The sequence below is a fragment of the Trachemys scripta genome, chromosome 5 (genome assembly GCF_013100865.1).
Source record: "Trachemys scripta elegans isolate TJP31775 chromosome 5, CAS_Tse_1.0, whole genome shotgun sequence".
In the NCBI taxonomy this organism is placed as follows: domain Eukaryota; kingdom Metazoa; phylum Chordata; order Testudines; family Emydidae; genus Trachemys; species Trachemys scripta.
In genome coordinates, this window is record NC_048302.1 from 74,069,834 (window position 1) to 74,091,323 (window position 21,490).

Here is a 21,490-nt window from a genome sequence, read left to right on the forward strand (position 1 = left end):
GGCATAATCTCCCTTGAGTCTCTCTAACGAGAACCTAGCCGTGTCATTCGTTCCTACATGAAGGATTATCAAGGGGTTCTTACCTGCTCCTTTTAGGATCCTTTTCAACCGCAGGTCCACATCGCGTATCTTTGCGCCCGGTAGACAGCACACTCTTCTGTTCTCTGGGTCCGCCCTGGTCACAGGCCTGTCTAATCTCCTCAGTAAAGAGTCCCCAATTACATACACCTGCCGTTGCCTGGCAACATTGCGATCTACTAATCCAGTCTCTGATCCCTTTAGTCCTGACCTGTGTCTGTTCCTGTCTTCCCTTATACTCCCCCTTATGCCTTCCTCTATCCTCTGGGGGCCCAGGTTTTGTGCTGTCTCCATCAACTCCTGCCCTCTCTCTATTGGACTAGCTGCTCTTCTCTTCTTCCTCACCCTCCCACCTTCAGTCACCACCTGCTGCCCCTCCCCCTCGTTATCCAAACACCCAAACCTGTTCCTGAGTTCTATTTCCCCCTCACTAGCCCTCCTTTTCCTTGGCCTGCTTCTCACGGTCACATGCTTCCACTGCCCTTGTTCTCTCCCTAACATTCCCCCCTCACTGTCCTCTACCTCTGCTTCCACCTGCACCCCTGACCATTCCCCTTCAGTCCCTCCTTGCTTGTCCTCCATCAGCTGTTCAAACCCCCGTCTAAACTCCACCAGGGTATCTACCTGCATCTGCAACCCCTTAATCTTTTCCTCCAGTAACGCTATAAGGCGACACTTCATGCAAACATACCTCTGTGCTGGCTCACCTGATAGGACTATATACATACCACAGCTTTCACATGCAGCCATCTGCATTCTGTCTGCTGCTGCTTGGCTCATGGCTGCTGCAGTCTCTTCCCACAGCACCTGGAGACACAGAGCACACACCACGCCGCGCCCCCCTGACCTCCCACTCAAACTCCCCTGTTAGCCGCCCTGTTTGCTGCCTCCTGTGCCGCTGCCTGGCTGGGCGGCCGCTTTTATGGGCCCCCTACTCAGCCAAGCCTCGCCCCCTAATCAAGGCTCGGCATCCCTCCCAGCACCCTGCCCCTACAGGCCTCTACAAACACACAAGGACAACAAAGACAGACACAAGTACAGATACCTTCTCCTCCAATGAGAACTCCCACTCAAACTCCCCTGTTAGCCGCCCTGTTTTCTGCCTCCTGTGCCGCTGCACGTCATGTCACCCTGTTGCTGCTAATGATAAGAATTATTATATATACTTAGTGAATTTAATTGCCAAGCTAGAAAATAGACTACTAACATGCCTGGGTGTGTTGTTAAGATGCAGATTTTTTTTTTCAGAAATGTGTTTCTTGTCTAGGGTTCACTTTGGCATGAATGGTTCCATGTGTATTAATCCAACTGCAAGCAAAGACCGAAATGGAGCACCGCCAATTCTGGAAATACACCTTACTGATGATATGGTTTGTTTCTTTGATGCAACAGTAGAGCTTAGGTAAAGTAAAAATTAAAGCATTTCTTCAGTGTTCAATCTGTTTTTTTTTATAAAAATAAGGTTTTCACCATACAGTTGAGGAAATATTATTTTGCATTTATATAGTGGTTTTCATCTGAGAATTTCAAAGCACTTCATAAAAATTAATTAAATATGCCTCCCAGATTTAGGGTAGATAAGTATAACTCATTAACTCATTAAATCTTGTGTATACATAACTTAGGTACAGAAAGTGACTTGCTTAAAGACATCTAGAGAGTCAACAGCAGAGAGTCAACAGTAGATTGGGATTCAAACCCATGACTCTTGATTCTGCTCCCTGCTCTAACAACTGAATGTGCCGCCTGTATTTTGCCCTTTACACTCCCGCTTCTGCAATCAAATCTAGGCAGATGGACTTCTGCTTCTGCATGGATCTGATTGCAGGGTGAGGGTCTAAGCCTTTAGTAGTTACTGTATAGTTCCTGTACTTAAAACATACCATGTACTTCTATCTTGTGCGTCAATATTTCAGAATCTGTCCCAAAAAATGTAGGCAGGTATTTTTTAGCAGTGCTTGTGACACATTTTTTTGGGCATATTCCCAGCCATTGGCACTGTTCTTCTCACCTGTATGGAAGCTAGTGAGGAACAGCATCTTTACAGGCAGAAGCCATTGTCCACATAGTATCTTGTATGTCTCCAGGAAGACTTCTTATGTGGATTGCAGCATTCCAAGATGCATTGTTCCCCAAATGCTTCCTGATCGGGTACTTAACCTCGCGAATTCCTTCCTAAAGAAGCTGATCAAATGCCTCACAAAGCTTACTTAGAAATCAAGCAAGTATACATAACTTTGAACATACAAATGGTGTCGGAATACAACTAGGATGAACATAACCAGTAGATCATAACCTTACATAGATATGTTACATGGCATATGTAGCAAAACCCTATTCCAGTTATATCATATATACATTTATAAGCACCTCCCCCCATAAAGCCTTATAGGGTACACTGTCACAGGCACCTAACTCTAGCAGAGGCTTCATAACTGAGAATCACAAGCAGAGATAGTGCTCTTCTGCAGGTTGTATTTAGGTGCCTATCTCTGTGAGAAGGGTAAGACTTAGGACACACCCATGTCAATGGCATCTCCCATTCACTAGCTTAGGCAGGAAGTCCCTTGGACTACTGTTTTTTTGTCAATGGCAGTCTAAGGTGCCCCTCTCTCCCCATTCATTTTATAGAGAGCCCAAGCACTTAACTCAGGCTTTGTGAATGGCAGTGTTATTCCTGTGATTTGCTAGGCACCTAAAAGTTAGGCACTGCAACACTCAGCATCAGAATGCTCAACTCCCTTTGTGAATCTAGCCCTTATTTTCTGGGTGTCTCAGTTCCCCATCTGTAGAACTACTAGTGCTGCCCCACATCACAGGGCGTTGTGAGGATCAATAAATTAAAGACTGAGTTTCTATGCTCAGATACTATGGTGACAAGGGAGAAATATGAATGAGATTAGGTATCTGCATTAGGGAAATTTGCCCCAAATCTCTCATGGAAACATGCACTTCTGCAAACTGTGTTTTGTGCTGGAGCTGCAATTTATTTCATTAGCAGGTCCTCAAAAACAGTTTGGGGATATAGAGGAACCATTAGATTCATTTCATTCATGACCTAAATCAGATTTGAATGCCCACCATTCTTATGCATAAACATATCTGTATGGCATCATTTAAAAAGTGTGTGTGTCATTCCAAATGCAAATATTCCTGATGTTCTGAGACAGGATTTTTGTTTTTCATTCTAGCCAAACTGTAAAAAAATAAAATAAAAATACCTATTTACAGTTTAACTTACAAAGAGGGCAGCTGATACTGAATGGAATTAATAAATAAAACAATAAATAAAAAAATTCAGTGTCCAGAAGTGAAAGCTATTGGATTAAGATATCAATACCACATTGCACTGTAAATGCTCAGGAGCCCAGCACCTTATTGTGGGGGAGGAGGAGCAGCTCCCTCATAATCAGAGGTTAAGGTGTCTCCCTCAGTCTTGCCTGGAGGTGCTGTTTCACTTATGGATAAATAAATATTATTTGGGCTAGAGAGCGAGTGAGAGTGACTCTGTTGCTTAGGACACTCGCCTAGGAGGTGAGAGAGCCGGGGTCTAGTCCTCTTGCTCCAGTGACTTTTTCTTTTTGATTTATCCACCGCAGAACAGCTTCACTGGGAAAGACTGAGGGAGCCCTATTTCCGAATATCCCGTCGTGCAATGTCCCTGAAAGGTGGCAGATCCCTGTTCAAATCCTCTTCTGCAACTGGTGTCTCCCACATCCCAGTGTTGAGTCAGTTAGGTGAGCACTCTAATCACTGGGCCAAAAGTTATGAGAGAGCACCATTTCTCTTCCCCCTCTCTCCTCCCTCCATGTTTTGTGAAGAGTTAGGTGGCCTCTGAACATGCCTACTGGATCAGGGGCCTGTGTCTGTTAGGTAGATGAACAACCTGTCTTCCCCTAGTTTGTGAATCATTTGGGGGTCAGGCAGGGGATAGGTGCCTGGATGCTTGGAGACAGCAGTATATATGCTCAGAGACAAAAGCTTAGGTACTTAGGGAACTTTTTACTGCAAAAGCTTAGGTGCCGAGCGAGTTCAGGCTTCCCCAGGGTTAGGTTGCAACTGAGAAAGAGTTTTGTGAATTCTAGTGGTGCCTAAAAATGGGATGTAGGTGACTAAGTCTGGGGGTTAGGCACCTAGCATCTTTATGAATCTTGCTTAAAGGGTTTTGCCACACAGAAAGTTTGTGGTGTAGAAAGGGATTGAAATCAAGTCCCAGGCTAGTGCCTTACCCACTGGACCATCCTCCCTTATGGTTAGTTACAATTGAGAGTCTCTGCTTAGGAAATGCATTTAACACTGTAAATGCTAGGCACGGACTGATAATTTATTCTTAGAGCTGACCTGAACAAGGATGGGATGCTTGCCTATGCACATGGCCTGGCACTAGTGTATTCTATGTATGTGTCATTAAACCACCATATTTTTAAAAAAGGGTAAGACTTCTGTGTTTTTCTATGCATGTCATGAGTATCTGCGTGGCTTTTTGATCTGTGTGTAATGTGCTATGGCACTCATAAATAATACACATTGTGTAAGTAGTGTCTAGTTACAATGCAAGATAAAATACAAAATAATCTATCTTGTCTTGCAGGAATGCTGCTGAAAGTGAGCAGAAAGTAAGAATGATGGAAGACTTAGATGTATGCTCTCCAAAATTTAGTTTCTTAAGAGCAGAAAGTGAGATTAAGCAGCAGAAAGGTCGCATGTTATGTGATGTGTTGTTGGATCAGGCAGTGTTACCTGGAGTGGGAAATATCATAAAAAATGAAGCACTCTTTGACAGTGGTCTTCATCCAGCTGTTAAAGTAAGTGAAATTCACAGGGATTCCCTTCTGTATTTATTGCAAACAGCTATTAAGAACATAAACATATATCTACAAGATATTTTGGTCTAGTTTAGATTTTTGTAGGGAGGAGCTTGTAAGGTCTGAATAATATTCTGCTCCCTCCACTTTCCCTAATTGATGCCATCCTGGATTCTGGTGATCTCCCAGACTCTACTGTCATGCTTGACCATCCTGCCCTTGGAGGGTTAGTGTGGCACTCTCTGGAGCCTGTCAATACTGCTCATGGGTTGGATGGGAGACTTGCTGCAGCATTTCGTTCCCCATAAGGACAGGCATGCTATCTCTTCAATTCACATCCCTTCTTGACCAGAAATTAATTTAATTTTCAGACTTTGACCTGCTGTCTTGAATCATGTTGTGCTACCATGAAATTTCCATGCCAGCCATTATAAAATAATGAATAAGCATATAACAGAATGTTCTGATTTTGCTTGCTAAAATTCCTACACAAAAATCTCTGTGGGCTCTAGATAGTTTAAATTACAACATATTTTCTTCATCATATTCAGTTACTTTAGTCCTTCAGACTCTGCTCTCAAGCTTTTCCCATGCAGTGCATTCACCAAACCTCGTGAGACTCTATCTCAGGGGCCGGCAATCTCTGGCACGCAGCTCGCCAGGGTAAGCACCCTGGCAGGCTGGGCCAGTTTATTTACCTGCTGACGTGGCAGGTTCGGTCGATTGCGGCCCTCACTGGCTGCAGTTCGCCGTCCCGGGCCAATGGGGGTGGCGGGAAGCGGCGTGGGTGAGGGACGTGCTGGCCAGTGCGGGCCCCGATCGGCCGAACCTTTCGCATCAGCAGGTAAATAAACTGGCCCGGCCCTCCAGGGTGCTTACCCTGGTGAGCCGCGTGCCAAACGTTGCCGACCTCTGCTCTATCTGATTTGAGGCTCCAGAGCTTCCTCAGAGTGTGTACGCCTTGTCTTTCATGACAGGTATGAATAAATATCCTCAAAACAATTTAAGATCACCTGGATTCTTAACTAAAACAAGGTTGATCAGAGTGAGTGAGAGAAAATCGTGATAAGTCAATGGAATGAAAACATATCTAGCCTTAGACTGTACGAAAGCTAATCTAGGTGAGTTAGAAATGTAGGCCCTAATCCTACAAAATGAACTCCTGAAGCTAGTGAGGGGACCTCTCATTCTCTTTGCAGGATTGAGGGCTTTTAGGTTAAAAACTTAAGTATTCCTGTAGGAATGGGCTTTAGGCCTTGTCTACACTGGCAAACGTTACCCCAAAATTCCCACTGGTTCTGTCACTGGCTCATCTCAACCAAGGTTAAAACCAGTGGGAACCATAGCTTGGATAAGTCTCCAGCAGTTGGAATCAATTTTACCACTGTTTCAGTTACAGCAAATTTAAGTAAAGTGGTGGTTTAAAAACTGTTTAGCTGCCAGAGTCTTGTCTACACTCTATCTCTCATTGGTTTTAACAGTGATTCAACTGAATTGGTGGCGGGAATCTTTTCATATGCTTCCACAGCTCTAGAGTTCAGGTATTCCTGTCCATTCCTCGGGTATTTTTGTTCACTCCATTTTTAGTTTTGCTCATGGTTTGAACCTTAGTGCCCATGCAGCTTCCACATGATAACTATGTTCACCAGCTAATGAGAGTCACGCTCAGAAATGGAAACCCTTTGACCCTCTCTTCACTTGCTCCCTATGGGTATGACTTTACAGGGTTAAAAGACCCGTGGCACGTCTGTGGCTGGCCTGGGTCAGCTGACTCAGGCTTGCAGGGCTAAAAATTGCTGTGTAGATGTTCAGGCTTGGGCTGGAGCCTGAGCTCTGAGACCCTCCACCTCCACAGGATCCAGGCCAAGCCAGAAAGTCTACATACTGATTTTTTTCTGCCCTGGAGCTGGACCCCCATGAACCTCAGTCAGCTGACCCAGGCCTGCCGTGGGTTATTTTTTTTTATCTCTCTGTAGACCTATCCTAAATTACAGGGGAAACAGAAGTGCTGTGGGGTGTGTCCTGATAGTTAATAAATCTGGGCTCTGGGGGAGAAGTTCATTTCAAAGTTCAGCGACCCATAACAGAAAATGTGTGGCTCTAGACACTCTCCTGATTAAACTGAGGAGCCTTTAACTAGAGGTATGCACTGTTCTTGTAGCTGTGTTGGTCCCGGGATATTAGAGAGACAAAGTGGGTGAGATAATATCTTTTATTGAACCAACGTCTGTTGGTGAGAGAGAAGTTTTCAAGCTTACACAGAGCTCTTCTTCAGGTCTGGGAAATGTACTCAGTGTCACAGTGGAATACAAGGTGAACAGATTGTTTAGCATAAGTAGTTAACACACAATTCAATGCACCATACAAAGTGAAGTGGCCTGATAATACTTCTCCTAGTCATAGACGAGAAGGGGTGGGTGGGGGGAGATTGTTGTAATAAGCCATAAATCCAGTGTCTCTATTCATTCCATGATTTTTAGTATCTAGCAAGTTATGAATTTAAGGTCCCAGGCTCGTCTTTTGAAGTTGTTGTGTGGGTTTCCTTTGAGGATGAGGACTGAGAGGACATACATAGAGTAATTGCCTTATGAAAAGTGTTCACCCACAGGTGATACGTTGTGTTTGTCTTTTATCATTTTTCTGTGTGAGTTCATTTGAGAGCATAATGATTGTCTCACCACATAGTTGTTGTTGGAGCATTTAGTGTATTGGATGAGATACCCACATGTAGTGATAGGCACAAGTAGGACCCATGGATCTTGAAGTGTGTGTTGTGGGGATGTTAATCATCATAGCAATGGAGATAGATCTACAGGTTTTGCATTTGTTCTGGTGCCATTTTGGTTGGTGTGTCCTGGTCTGTAGGGAGCTTGCTTCTAATTATGAGGTTAGGGGGTTGTTTGAAGGCCAGAAGTGGGAGTTCAGAAAATATTTCTCTGAAAATGGGGTCCCCATCAATGATGGCTTGTAATTGTTTGCTAATACCCCATATGGGTTCCAGTGTGGGGTGGTAGGTGATAACTAAGGTTATGATTTAGTCATGGGTATTTTTAGTAAAAGTCATGGACAGGTCATGGGCAATAAACCAAAATTCATGGTTGTGACGTATGCATGACTTCAGTATAAATACCCCTGACTAAATCTTGGGGGCTGCTGCTGCAGGGGTGTGTGTGCATTGGAGGGCCGCTTCTGCGGGGGGGGGGGGGGGGGGTGGGCTTTGGGGGGGGGCTGTGGTGGGGGGGGGTGGGGGGGGGGGGGTGGGGCTGCTGCTGCAGGGCACCTGCTGCTAGTGGGGGCCAGGGCCAGTGGCTGCTCCAGCCGCTCCGGGGACTACTGACCACCCGAGCAGTGGCCAGTGCGGCTGGTTGCGGGGCGGCTCCAGCAGCAACTGGTGTGGCTGTTCCGGGGGTCACCAGAGTAGCTGGCCCTGGAGCCAGCTGCGTGGGCGGTCCTGGGGTCAGCCACACTGGCTGCTGCAGAAGTCATGGAGGTCATGAAAAGTCATTGAATCTGTGACTTCCATGACCTCCGTCAAAGACCCGGAGCCCTAGTGATAACTAGGGGTATGCGGTTGGAAGGGGTTTTATTTCCGTATTGAAGCAGGTGGTGGAGATGTCACACACAAGAGAATTAAATTCTCTAATACAAGATTCTAAATCATGGAGGTATTGGTGTTAACCTATAAACTCCATCAAGAAACCAAGAGGCAGCTAGTGCAGATTACTACATGAAACTAAAACCCATTCAACTGTCCTACTGGGGATCATTAGGTCAACATTGAAGTAAAACACTGAAAATTTGTAGCTGTTTTGGGGGAAGCAGCACAAAGTTAGACACTGTGGAATAGTAAGTAAGCATATTTGTGTGTCTAAATATACAGCAGAGGAGGCAAAAAAGTATGAGAATATATGAGATCAAGTAGCTATGTAATACCATGGTTGTTGGAGGTATCCATAGAGACACTTTAATTATAAATCTCTTTACTGTAGTTGCTCTAGTGTATTATAATTGTAGAAACCTATTTTTTTAAAGCATTTTTGCCTTTTTCACAGGCTTGTCAATTAACAGATGGACAGACACATCACTTAGTGAAAATGACCCGTGATTTTACTCTTCTCTTTTATAAGGTGAGGGCAATAACTTCTAAGAGAGAAAATCCACTGAAATTTTGCACCAAAATGTGTAAGCTGTATGTAGCCATCTAGTGGAAACAATAAAAAGATGCAATAAGTCAACATGCTTGAAGTGGGAAGGACTTTTTGGTTCAGGCACTACTAACTGTTTGAGAAAAAGCAAGCAAATAATGTGAGATATTTGAGGGTAATTGAATCCTCACTGCTTTGTTCATAAAGTTTGATATAAGATGTGTGGAGTTATTTAAATACAAAGAGTAGATTTTGACCTAGCTTTTTAGATTTTTGAACTTAAATTTTGTAGAAATTCACCAAGACAATCTTCTCATTCACCAGGGATGAGTGGGGCTTTAAAACCCTGAATCCATTGAAGTCAGCACGAGGGGGAGGGGGAGAGAGTCTTGTGGTTAAGACACAGAACTGGGAGCTAGGAGATGTGGATTCTGTTCCTGGCTGTGCCAGTGATTTTTAGCATAACATTGGCTAAGTAGCTTACCCTTTCAGTGGCTTGGTTTCTCAATCTTTAAAATAGATGTAATATTCTGCCTTTATACAGCATTTGCGTTGAAGGACCTCAAAATGCTTTTAAAGAATGAAGTAAGCCCCTAAATCCTCTCTAAAATAGCTCCTTAGCTAACCCATTTTGCAGCATTATTAGTAAGAGTAGTAACATCTTATCATTGTTTTTAAAATGTTAAATACTGTGGTGTATACAAATTCCAGTTAAACTTTACATAATATTGGCATAGAAAGTACGCTTATTATGTTTGCCCATGATACCAAACTGGGAGGGATTGTGACTGCTTTGGAGGATAGGGTCAAAATTCAAAATGATCTGGACAAATTGGAGAAATGGTCTGAGGTAAACAGGATGAAGTTTAATAAAGACAAATGCAAAGTGCTCCACTTAGGAAGGAACAATCAGTTTCACACATACAGAATGGGAGGAAACTGTCTAGGTAGGAGTGTGGCAGAAAGGGATCTAGGGGTTATAGTGGACCACAAGCTAAATATGAGTCAACAGTGTGATGCTGTTGCAAAAAAAGCAAACATGATTCTGGGATGTATTAACAGGTGTGTTGTGAGCAAGACACGAGAAGTCATTCTTCCGCTCTACTCTGCGCAGGTTAGGCCTCAGCTGGAGTATTGTGTCCAGTTCTGGGCACTGCATTTCAAGAAAGATGTGGAGAAATTGGAGAGGGTCTAGAGAAGAGCAACAAGAATGATTAAAGGTCTAGAGAACATGACCTATGAAGGAAGGCTGAAGGAATTGGGTTTGTTTAGTTTGGAAAAGAGAAGACTGAGAGGGGACATGATAGCAGTTTTCAGGTATCTAAAAGGGTGTCATAAGGAGGAAGGAGAAAACGTGTTTATCTTAGCCTCTAAGGATAGAACAAGAAGCAATGGGCTTAAACTGCAGCCAGGGAGGTTTAGGTTGGACATTAGGAAAAACTAACTGTCAGGGTGGCTAAACACTGGAATAAATTGCCTAGGGAGGTTGTGGAATCTCCATCTCTGGAGATATTTAAGAGTAGGTTAGATAAATGTCTATCAGGAATGGTCTAGACAGTATTTGGTCCTACCATGAGGGCAGGGGACTTGACTCGATGACCTCTCGAGGTCCCTTCCAGTCCTAGAATCTATGAATCTATGATGCAAATATTTTGGGTCCTGATTTGTGTGTACACACATTGTTGGGTATTCTTAAAAACATTACTAAAATAGAAAGTAGCGCAAGTATTTAAACAAATGCTACAAATTACAGAAAGAACTGGCTGGTCTTCTTGGTAGTCCATCGATCCGATGATGACAAAATCTGTGCAGGTCATCAATTGTTGGTGTCATGGTGTGCCCTCTGATGACTGTACAAGCCAATTCTAGAGGTGGACATTTTGCTGCAGATGGTGCATGGGAAGTTCGCGGTCAATGGATTGTGCGCTGCTGATGCTCTGTGACGTCGTTCGCGTGCCTCTTGTAGACGCCGGCAGCGGTCTTCCTCAATGGCGATGCAGGTATTTCTGACTGTTGCACGCCACTGTGTTCCGTCGCTGGCAGCGTCCTCAAGGTCCCTAGGTTTAATACTGCTGTACTGCAGATTGGCGTTGATGGTGTCCTTGTAATGTTTCCGTGGACAACCTATATGCCGGATGCCCTGGGAGAGCTCACCATACAGAAGCTGACGGGGGATTCTGTTGGCATCCATGCAGCTGACATGACCGGTCCAACGTAGCTGTGATTTCATGATCATCATTTCGATGCTTGTCATCTGGGCTTTCTCAAGGACCTCGAGATTGGGCACTTTGTCTTGCCAGTGGATCTTCATGATGTTGCAGAGGCAGCGCATGTGAAATGCTTCAAGCTGCTTGATGTGACACCTATATAGTGTCCATGTTTCGCACCCGTACAAAAGAGATGAAAGAACAACAGCTCTGTACACAAGCAGTTTTGTTGACATCCGGATGTTGTGGTGATTTAAAACTTTGACACGCAGACAGCCAAGTGCCTGACTTGCTTTGGATATTCGTGCGTTGATCTCATTATCCAGTGATCCATCACTGGATATGACACTACCCAGGTATTTAAAGTTCTCCACTACTTTCAGCTGAGTGCCGTTGATGGAGATACTTGGGACAGAAGCATTTGATCCAGGTGCAGGTTGATGGAGAACTTCTGTCTTTCCAAGGCTGATAGTTAGTCCGAAAAGTTGCGAGGCCTCAGCAAACTTGTTGAAAATGTGCTGAAGATCATTTTCAGTGTGAGCCATGAGGGCACAGTCGTCAGCAAAGAGTGCCTCAAGAAGGAGTTTCTGCACTGTCTTAGTCTTTGCATTCAGGCGACGGAGGTCAAAAAGTGAACCATCGTGCCGGTATTTCAAATATAGATCTCGGTCCATATCTTTCGTTGCATGGTTAAGGACACATGCAAAGAACAGGTTAAATAGGACAGGAGCGAGAACACCTCCTTGTTTCATGCCGTTGGTGATGTTAAAGGGGGCTGATGTGGCTCCATCAGACAATACTTCGCCTGTCATGCTGTCATGAAAAAGGCGTATTTTCTTGGCCAGCCAAGTCGTGTTAGAATGGTCCAAAGGGCTTCCCTGTTGACAGTATCAAACGCCTTTGTCAGATCTATGAAGACAGCATACAGGTGCATGTTCTGTTCAATGCACTTCTCTTGTATTTGTCTGACAGCAAACACCATGTTGACTGTTCTCCGGCCAGGTCGAAAACCACATTGACTTTCAGGTAGATTTGCCTCAGAAATACTGGCTATTAGGCGATTCAAGATGATGCGGGCGATGATCTTCCCTCCAACGGAGAGGAGGGATATGCCTCTATAGTTTCCACGTTCTGCTTTGCTGCCTTTGTTCTTGAAAAGAGAGACAATAGTAGCATCGCGGAGGTCCTGTGGTATGTTTTCATCCTCCCAGATGTTGGTGATCACGCTGTGGAACGCTGCTAGTGCTGCTGGACCTGCTGCTTTGTATATCTCTGCTCGTATCCCATCTTTTCCAGGAGCTTTCCCTGAACTCATCTGGCTAATAGCTTTCTTAATCTCATCTATAGTAGGTGGAAAGTCAAGATCTGTTAGAGCAGGTTGTTGTGGAATTTCATTGAGGACAATATTACTCACAGTTGATGGTCTATTGAGAAGGTTGCTAAAGTGTTCTCGCCATCTTTCATTGATGCCTTCTTTATCTTTAATCAGCATTGTGTTGGCTAATGAGAGCAATGGGGTGATCCTTGGTTTAGAAGGTCCATAAACAGTCTTAATAGCACTGAAGAACATCTTTAAGTTGTGGGTCTCAGCATAGTGCTCAATTTCTTTGGCTTTGCTCTCCCACCAGTTGTCTTGTATCTGACAGAGGTCTTTCTGTGTTTTGCTCTGAAGGTACTTGAAGTGGTCCCGCTTAGAGACTGAGGAGGGATCATTCTGCCATTCGATAAAAGCTTTTCTCTTTACTTCCAGTGCTGAGCATATTTCTTCTTGGTTCTCATCAAACCAATCCTGATGTATTATTTTCTTTGGTCCAAGAGATGCTATTGCTGTGTCAGTCACTATCTGCTTGAACTGGTCCCACTTTTCAGTTACAGTACCGATCAGTTGTCCATGGGATGTCAGTTTGTCATCAAGACTCTTCTGGAATTTGTTGAAACATTGAGCAGCCTTCAGTTTGGCTATATTGAAAGCAGGTTGCACATGCTTAGAGTGTTTCTGCCGAGAAGGAACGATGTAGAGTTGAAGAGACGTCCTGACTAACCTGTGATCTGTCCAGCACTCTGCACCTCATATTACTCTAGTAATCAGTACGTCTCGGATGTCTCGCCTTCTAACAATGGTATAATCTATCAGATGCCACTGTTTGGACCTATGGTGCATCCACATCGTTTTGTATTTGTCCACTTGTCAGAACAGAGTGTTAGTAATGCTCAGGTCATTTTCAGAACAAAGACTCAAAAGGAGTAGTCCATTGCTGTTCATTTTGCCTACACCAGGTGGTGAACTCCTTTCCAGTTCTCACTGTCAGCCCCAACTCGGGCATTGAAATCTCCAAGTAGGAATAGTTTGTCTGTTACAGGTGTGGCCTTGATCAGTCTGTCGAGATCTTCATAGAATTGTTCCTTTGAGTTATCAGAGCATGTTAAAGTGGATGCATATGCACTGATGATGGTGACAGACGTTTGGCATTTAGTGGGAAGTGCAGCTTCAGCAATCTTTCATTGATACCCACTGGAAGGTCTGGGAGTTGATGAATCAATAAGGTTTTTATTGCCAGACTAACTCCATGTATTCTGTCCTCTGTCTCAGTCTTACCCTTCCAGAAGAAGGTGTAACCACCTCCTGGTTCACTCAAGAAACCTTCCCCAGGCAATCTTGTTTCACTTAATGCTGCTATATTGATGTTATAATGGACTAGTTCTCGAGCAATGAGAGCTGTCCTTCTCTCAGGTCTTGCAACAGCTTCTCGATCCATGAGGGTACGAATATTCCATACACCAATGGTAAGTTTTCTCAAATTTTTCTTTTGGTTTCGGCCGCAGATTGGGTTGAACTGCCAGCCGCGGCTTGCTGGCCAGTTGTTGTTGTTGTTGTAGGGCAGGCAATTTTTAGGCCACCTTTTCTAGGCCCATCTCTTACTGAGCAGTGCTGTCCTGAAGAGGGTTGCTCAGATGCCTGGGATGCTGCCGGGCAACTCTGCTGCCCCAAGTACAGAGCTGGACAGCCACCTATCCACAGACTGCCTGCATTCAGGATTGGGACTACGACTCCCAGTGGTAACCTCCATCTGTCGCTTTGCCCCTCCCCCATCGCCGCAGGACTTGGGTAGTATGATGATCATGTTTGATGATTTGCACAGGACGTGTGCGTGAAGCTTTTTAAGTGGTAGAGCCGTTGCACAGGAGCAATCCCACTCTCTCGACCTTAGAAGCCAGACACCAATGGTATGAAAAATCGTCATGACTGGTAACTTCTTTGGTTGCAGTGGATGGCCTTGACGTCTTTCGTGCCTCGTCAAGCCCTTCGCTTTCCACAAAGCATTGCAAAACCGCCTTCTTGGCCATTGGATCTTAGGGATCTCTTTTGCCCAGTCCGCCGGAGCTGACGTCGCATGCGGGGTAGAAATATCCCTAATTCACTGAGGGTTTGAATCCTATCAATTACACTCACATGGTTTGGCCGGCCTGTCAAAGCCGTTTCCCTGTGGTGTGGCTGCTGTGCATGCTGCAGCTACTTGGAGCCACAGGTGAGAGCTGAGTGACAGGTGGGGACCAAAGTGGACGGACTACCCCCGAAGGGGTACGACAAGTCCCCCCATCAGAGGTACTACCCCTCCCTGGCCACCCCATACACCCCAAAGAACATGTCAGGAGTGGGAACTGGCTGGTAATGAGAACATAATTCTAAATGTAGAACAGAAATCCAAGAAGAATTGAATTATGAATATTTGAATGAAGTGGTATTCATGTTTGAATCAGATGCAAAGACAATAGATGAATATGGCCATTCTTAATTATCTGTGTAATTTATTTAGCTGCAAAGTTGTCAGTTTGTGTGTGTGCTCTCTCTCTTTATATTGGAAGATACAGATGTCTTGCACTGGATCAAATCTCTTTCTAATCGCATTATACAAATGTTCTATTTCAGTGCCGCAAAACAGGATCAGCACTCTACAAACATTACAAGGTGTACAAACGCCCTAACTGTGGTCAGTGCAGTGGAAAGATCACGGTTTGTCGTTTAGGAGAGAATAACAGGATGACATACTTCTGTCCTCAGTGTCAAAAGGATAAACCTCAGCTTGTTGATGTTAGGTATGGCATTTGCTTTATAACCCTTTAAAGTGTGGCCCTACTCTGAAAAGTGCTGAATAGAACTGCTCCCTGTGTGTATTCAGAACTCTGTATTCTGCCTTTACTGACAAAAAGGAGCTTTTATTGTTTTTTTTCTTGTGAGCACTGCAGCACTAGCTCAGCTAAGAGAGTGAGCTGAATTCAATTCCTATTTGTATGTCAACATAGTTGTTGACTAAATTCCACACCGTTTCAATTATTGGCTAAATTCCAATTCGAAATACCCTATTCAAACCTTTTAAAATTATTTGAACCATCAATGGTTAGCCTACATAATGTGGATTTACATAACTATGTGAATTTATAAGTTTTCCTTACTCTCGCTCTGATTGTCCATCAATCATCTTTTACTCATTTGTGTCATCTTTTCTTAAATTAGATCCAGATCCTGAAAATACATAAGCAGGTGCTTAACTTTATACATATCAGTCCTGTTGATCCCACTGGGGTTACTTGTGTAAAGCTAAGCACTTCTGTAAGTCTTTGAGGATCAGGATTTTAGATCATAAACTCTTCTTGCCAAACTTGACATTTTACAGAGGCTGGATTTCGAGGAAATGCTGAGCATCTACCCTCTGCAATTCGGGCCATTTTTAAAGTGAATCAAGTTGGGCACCCAAAGTTACTCCTCAATTTTGAAAATCCTGGTCCATCTTCTTACTGTTACCAGCTAAATGTTCCTAGTTAGCCTTTGCGATTTACATGCTGTTGAGTTGAACAGGATAGAAAGGGAATGAATTCACATCATTGATGTTGCTGTTGGTTGGCTGTGATGCATAAAAGTGAATGAATCGGGCAACAGCATGTCTACGTAATTTGTTTTGGCTTTATAGTTATAATGAATAAAATTATCGAAACTCATATTTTAAATGAAAACTGAATTTGCAACATATTATAATGGAACAAAATTTTGCACTCCTTGTCAAATCATGGGAATCTACTTATTATTTTAATCATACTTTTGATTTTCTCCTCACGAGTTTTGGGAGGATTTTACTCTTTGTGTGCCATTGAGACATTTTCAGGCTTAAACAATTGTGCTAGCCTCAGTCTTTCTGCTTGGAAAGTTGGGAAGGGAGAAAATACATTGATATCACAGAGGAGCAAGGGATATAATTTTCAAGTGCCTCATTTTCATTGAGCCTTCAGTTCCTTAGTGCCTAAGAAACTTTTGAAAATTTTACTCAAGACTTAGCTAAAATTTTTATTTTAATGAAGATTAGAGAACATTTAAATCCCCTCCACCATCATCTTCTTCTCAGGCAATTATAACTCAAATAGCTGAAGGGATTTTGCTAAAGGTGTGTTTGGGTTTTTTTAAACCTTTGATCACAGATCAAACAAAGAAAATTTCAGCCTATAGGATAAATATTTCACATGCTGATAACTTTTCTGAAAATATGGGGGAAGAGGGTTATAATGAGAAGTCACTAGCAGCAGGCTGGGGTGAGAGTGGTCTTCTGTGGTGTCAAGTAAACCGAGAATGATACAGAAAAAAATCTGCTTTTTTCTCACCCCCTCCTAGAACAGACTGGTAAGCTAGAACTCACAGACAACAGTAAAAGTGAAGCTGTGCAATATCGTGCTTTTAAGGAAACAGTAAAAGAAACAATATAATTTCTCATTTGAAAAAGCTATCTGGTAAAGGTAGCCATAGACCAAAATAATCTCCCTTTTCTCCCAGCACTATTGTTATTCAAGTGTCAGAGCACAGTATGTTCCATTGCTTTGTGTTTTCTATTAGACAATACCTTTCCCAGAATGAAAACGCACTTATTTCAAGTGTCAAGTATTTTATGAAAAGGCTGATTTACTGCTTTAAGATGCTCTGATTTTTAAGGCCAGAAGGGAGCATTGTGATTTGTTGCAGGTGACAGTCTGATTAAAGTATCCTAAAGACTTAAAGGAATTCTATTAAATGTTCTTTATGTTATCAAATCCAAGCAAGTCTTCAATCTTTAAGATAATGAAATGACAAAATTCCAGTGAACTAAGAATAAAAATATTTTAGATTACTAAGTAGTCGTTATACCTAGAGCTGTCACAGATCCAGTCAAGCATCTGTCTTGGCCACTCGCCAGACTGCTGTGAGGGGATCCAACTGCTGAATCCCTGGGTGTTTTAAGCCTCAGTAGTCTGAACAGAGTCCAGGCACTGCTCTTGTCTTGGGGTCCTTAGACACACTCTTGGGATGCACACCTTATGTCCAGCACCCGCTTATGAGAGCCACAATCATACAGCCAGCTGCCCACCCCTGGAAGGGTGCTGACCCTTCAGGCTTCCCCCTGTAGCTTGAACACATCTTCTTCCAGAGCTCCAACTGTGTGGGTGTTCTGGGCCCACAGTTTACCTCTTCAAGGGACACATGAATAGTGTAACACATAACACACTTTGCCCAGGATTCTAAAATCATTGCTCTTTACCTAATTGCACACGAAATACACAGTTCTGTGCAAAAATAATAAGCCACCACCACTACCAGCACCATTGTTTTTTGCGAGAAAGCAATTAGGTGCCAACTCCAGGAGAGGGTTCATGGCTGTAAATTCCATGAAGAGATAGGCACCTTCCTCCAACCCAGACATAGGTGCATAAAACTCTTTGAGGGGTGGGACTTAATACCCACTCCTTTCCTTGGCATTTCCTATTGGCTAGGTTAGGCAGCTCCCCACTCATCTGGCTGGTTTTGTGGATGCCATTCCTAGGTGCATGACTCTCTCAATGCATTGTACAGGGAGCATGCGTGCCTCGAGGCCGTGGATTCCACTAGGCAGCAGGGTGCCTAAATGTTAAATATTGCAATGTCGAGTCTAAATCCCCTTTTTGGATCTAGCCCTTTGAGCAGGGATGGGCAAACAACAGCCCGGGGGCCGCATCCAGCCCATCAGACATTTTAATCCAGCCCTCAAGCACCTGCCAGGGAGCGAGGTCTGGGGGCTTGCCCTGATCTGGTGCTCCAGCTGGGGTCTTGCCCCGCTCTGCATGGCTCCCGGAAGCAGCGGCATGTCTGCCCTCCGGCTCCTACGCGTAGGGGCAGCCAGGGGGCTCCACATGCTGCCCCCACCCCAGGTGCTGTCCCACAGCTCCCATTGGCTGGGAACCACGGCCAGTGGGCGCTGCAGGGGCAGCACCTGTGGATGGGGCAGCACACCGAGCCACCTGGCTGTGCCTCCGTGTTGGAGCCAGAGGGGGGACATGCCGCTGCTTCCGGGAGCTGCTTGAAGTAAGCGCCACCTGGAGTCTGCACCCCTGACCCCCCCTCCCTCCCTCCGAACCCTTTGGTCCTAGCCCGGAGCACCCTCCTGCACTCACAACCGCTCATCCCCACCCCAGAACCTGTACCCCCAGCTGCAGGCCCCCACACTCCAACTCCCTGCCCCAGCCCAGAGCCCCCTCCCATGCCCTGAACTCATTATTTCTGGCCTCACCCCCTCCAACACCCCAGCCCCCAATTTAGTGAGCATTCATGGCCCGCCATACAATACATAGTTAGGGTGCCTCATGCTTTCATTTTCCTCTATGAACCAGGCTCCTTGGTCTGACTACATGTCCCATGATGCAATATGGTCTCTCCTCTTGGAGAGGAGAGGTGATGCATTAGGGAAGTTCCTGGCCGTGTTGCATCATGGAAAATGTAGTCTGTCCAGGGAGCTGGGCTAACACAGTGGAAAGGGGCATGAAGTAGCTAACGAAAACTTCCAAGTGGCATCTCAGCAACATTTCCAAATTTAAAAAAATCTATTTTTAGATTAAATATTTGTTTTCTGATCAACCTATGATTTTTTTTCTGGAAAGACACTTTTGCAAAAAACTTTTAGCCAAAAACCCAGGGTTTTTTTGTCAGTTTTGATGGAATTTTTTTTAACCAGCATTAATAAAACCTTTAAAAAGAGACTGTGAAACTTTAAAAAAGTAAATAATTCTTACCTCTCACAAAATTGATAAATTTATAAAATACAATCCTAGGCATGATTAATATGGTAGCAGAGTTCAGAGGGCCTTGCTGCTTGCCACTAGCAAAGCATCGTGAGAGACAGCCCAGGTTGGACAGTTAAGGGGATAGAGCGGTCCCACAGTCCCAGGTTGCACCCCGGGGATCCCATCACGGATACCAATCCTTGAAATCATGTTACTGTTTCACATCCACCACTATAGTGCTGAAGTGTGCCAACAAAAGAGTATAGTAATATATCATGAAAACAGTTGCATGTCAGATTTCTGGAGATAAATTAAGATCCCTGTACAACTTGGCAGGTTAATCAGGAGTCAGGAATGTGGTATCTGGATTTACAGCTATGACAAAAAAATGGTGGATTTGATTGTTTAATGCTCTGATTCTGAATAGGTTCCTAAATACCAAACCTGTTTCAGCCGTATGCATAAAACTCATATTGTACGAGACTGATTTATATATTTAATATTTTTGTTTCCTTTTCAATGAAAGGTAAGTAGACGCTTATGCTTATTATTTGTAAGTGTTAGATTCCCATTTCAGTGTGAAATCAAGGTTGTATTCCCTATGCTAGTACTGATTCACTATATGATCTTGTTCAAGTCAGCTTCTCTGTGCTTTAAGTTCCCCATTTGGTTCATTGTTGATGAATACTGTGGGGGGGAAGGAAAACAATTGGACTACTGGATACTGCCTCCCTATACTCTACTGCTTATTGCTGCTGGTGCACGAGGCTATAGCATGATATATAACATAGCATATAATAACCTCTGTTAAAGCACTTTGAGATCCTCTGAGATGCCATTTTAGTTTGAACTATTTTTTTTTTTTGTATTGGCCTGTTCAGCATTGAGGAGGATTTGTCCTTTGGGTAAAGGAATCGTCTAACTAATCCAAACTATGATATGCAGCTGTAGCCCTGGGTACCACTTGTTCTCCAGCCCCACATCTCCCAATACATGCTAGATTCAAGGCAATTTGTGGAAGAAACTTCACAAAAGGTTAACTCCGTTTTGTTTTGTTTTGTTTCACAGCAAACTGCCAACTAGAAATAGCCTAATTGGCTGGGCATATGGCAGGGGGTCATGTTCTAATGAACATGTAGCTCAGAAATCTGAAGAAGAGTGGACATGTACTATCTGCACTCTAATAAACAAACCTTCTGCTAAGATCTGTGATGTTTGTTTGACTTCAAGGCCTGAAGGTAATGATGGCTTTTGTGTGCTGCTTTTGTAGTCTGTTTACAGTATTGTCATGTTGTAGAAAATAGTATTGAGAATCTGTTTTTTTGTTTGTTTGTTTGTTTGTTTGTTTTTTGTTGCAAACTCCAGTCTTGGTTTTAATTTTAAAACCAAACTTTATGGCCAGATTTTCAGTGAATTTCAATCCAGAATATAACCTTGCAGGTTATTTTTACATGACTAACTGCATATCTGATTATTACCTTGTGTGCACGGGTGTAGATTTTGCACAAGAGCACCAAAAGGTAACTTATTTGACCCTTTGAATCCTGTAATATTTGCTCACTAATAGCCTAATTTTACAAAGTGCTGTGCATGCTTAACTCCACTCTGTTCAGAGTAGGGATGACTCTTGGCTCTGCTAGCTCCCTCTTGCAGGCAGGGTGCCTCCTACTAGGCCATGCTGCTTTTGACTAGATCTCCCTGAGACTGCTCAGTAGCAACTGTGGATGGGACCAAGAAAGTGTGGGAAAAGAGCTCTGAACTGTAATACCTCCTGCCTGGATTTGTCTGGAAATCTGTGTACCAGGCAGGGAATGGTGAGGTGGAGAGCAGATATCCCTGGGCTCCATCATTTCCCAGGTCCAACTCAACTGCATAGGCCTGCATAGAGACATTAAGTGGGGCAGGGGCGAGGAGCCCTTCCCAATTCTTCCAGGTGAAAAGGAGATCTGTATACAAAGGGAACTCTGAAAAACAGCCTACGTTAAGAACCCAGCTCAAAAATCCTTTGGTTGCTACATGTATTCTAAGAATCTGCATCATAAGACCAAATGTGTTTTTAAGGAAGACTGCTTACACCACAGGCACATGTGCCTTTTTACCTCAAAAACACTTGCATCTGTTACTCTACACTATGCTTATGCTTCCTATGTATATGTGCAAGAAGTGTAAAGGATCATATAGATTGTCAAAACCAACTAGGGCA

The 21,490-nt window shown here is 43.8% G+C and overlaps 1 protein-coding gene across 4 annotated transcripts in view; it reads left to right on the forward strand.

The window, feature by feature from the left end:
* The window catches only part of NEIL3 (nei like DNA glycosylase 3), a 46,620-nt gene that overhangs the window by 17,374 nt on the left and 7,756 nt on the right, over positions 1-21,490 (forward strand). For 3 of the 4 annotated variants that reach the window (XM_034772515.1, XM_034772513.1, XM_034772514.1), the window contains exons 3-7: positions 1,346-1,480; positions 4,670-4,883; positions 8,936-9,010; positions 15,164-15,330; positions 20,356-20,525. In XM_034772515.1, coding sequence (XP_034628406.1) covers positions 1,346-1,480; positions 4,670-4,883; positions 8,936-9,010; positions 15,164-15,330; positions 20,356-20,525 — 761 coding nt within the window. Of the gene's footprint in view, positions 1-1,326; positions 1,481-4,669; positions 4,884-8,935; positions 9,011-15,163; positions 15,331-20,355; positions 20,526-21,490 lie in introns of all 4 variants that reach the window. The other variant, XM_034772516.1, reaches the window with a different exon arrangement.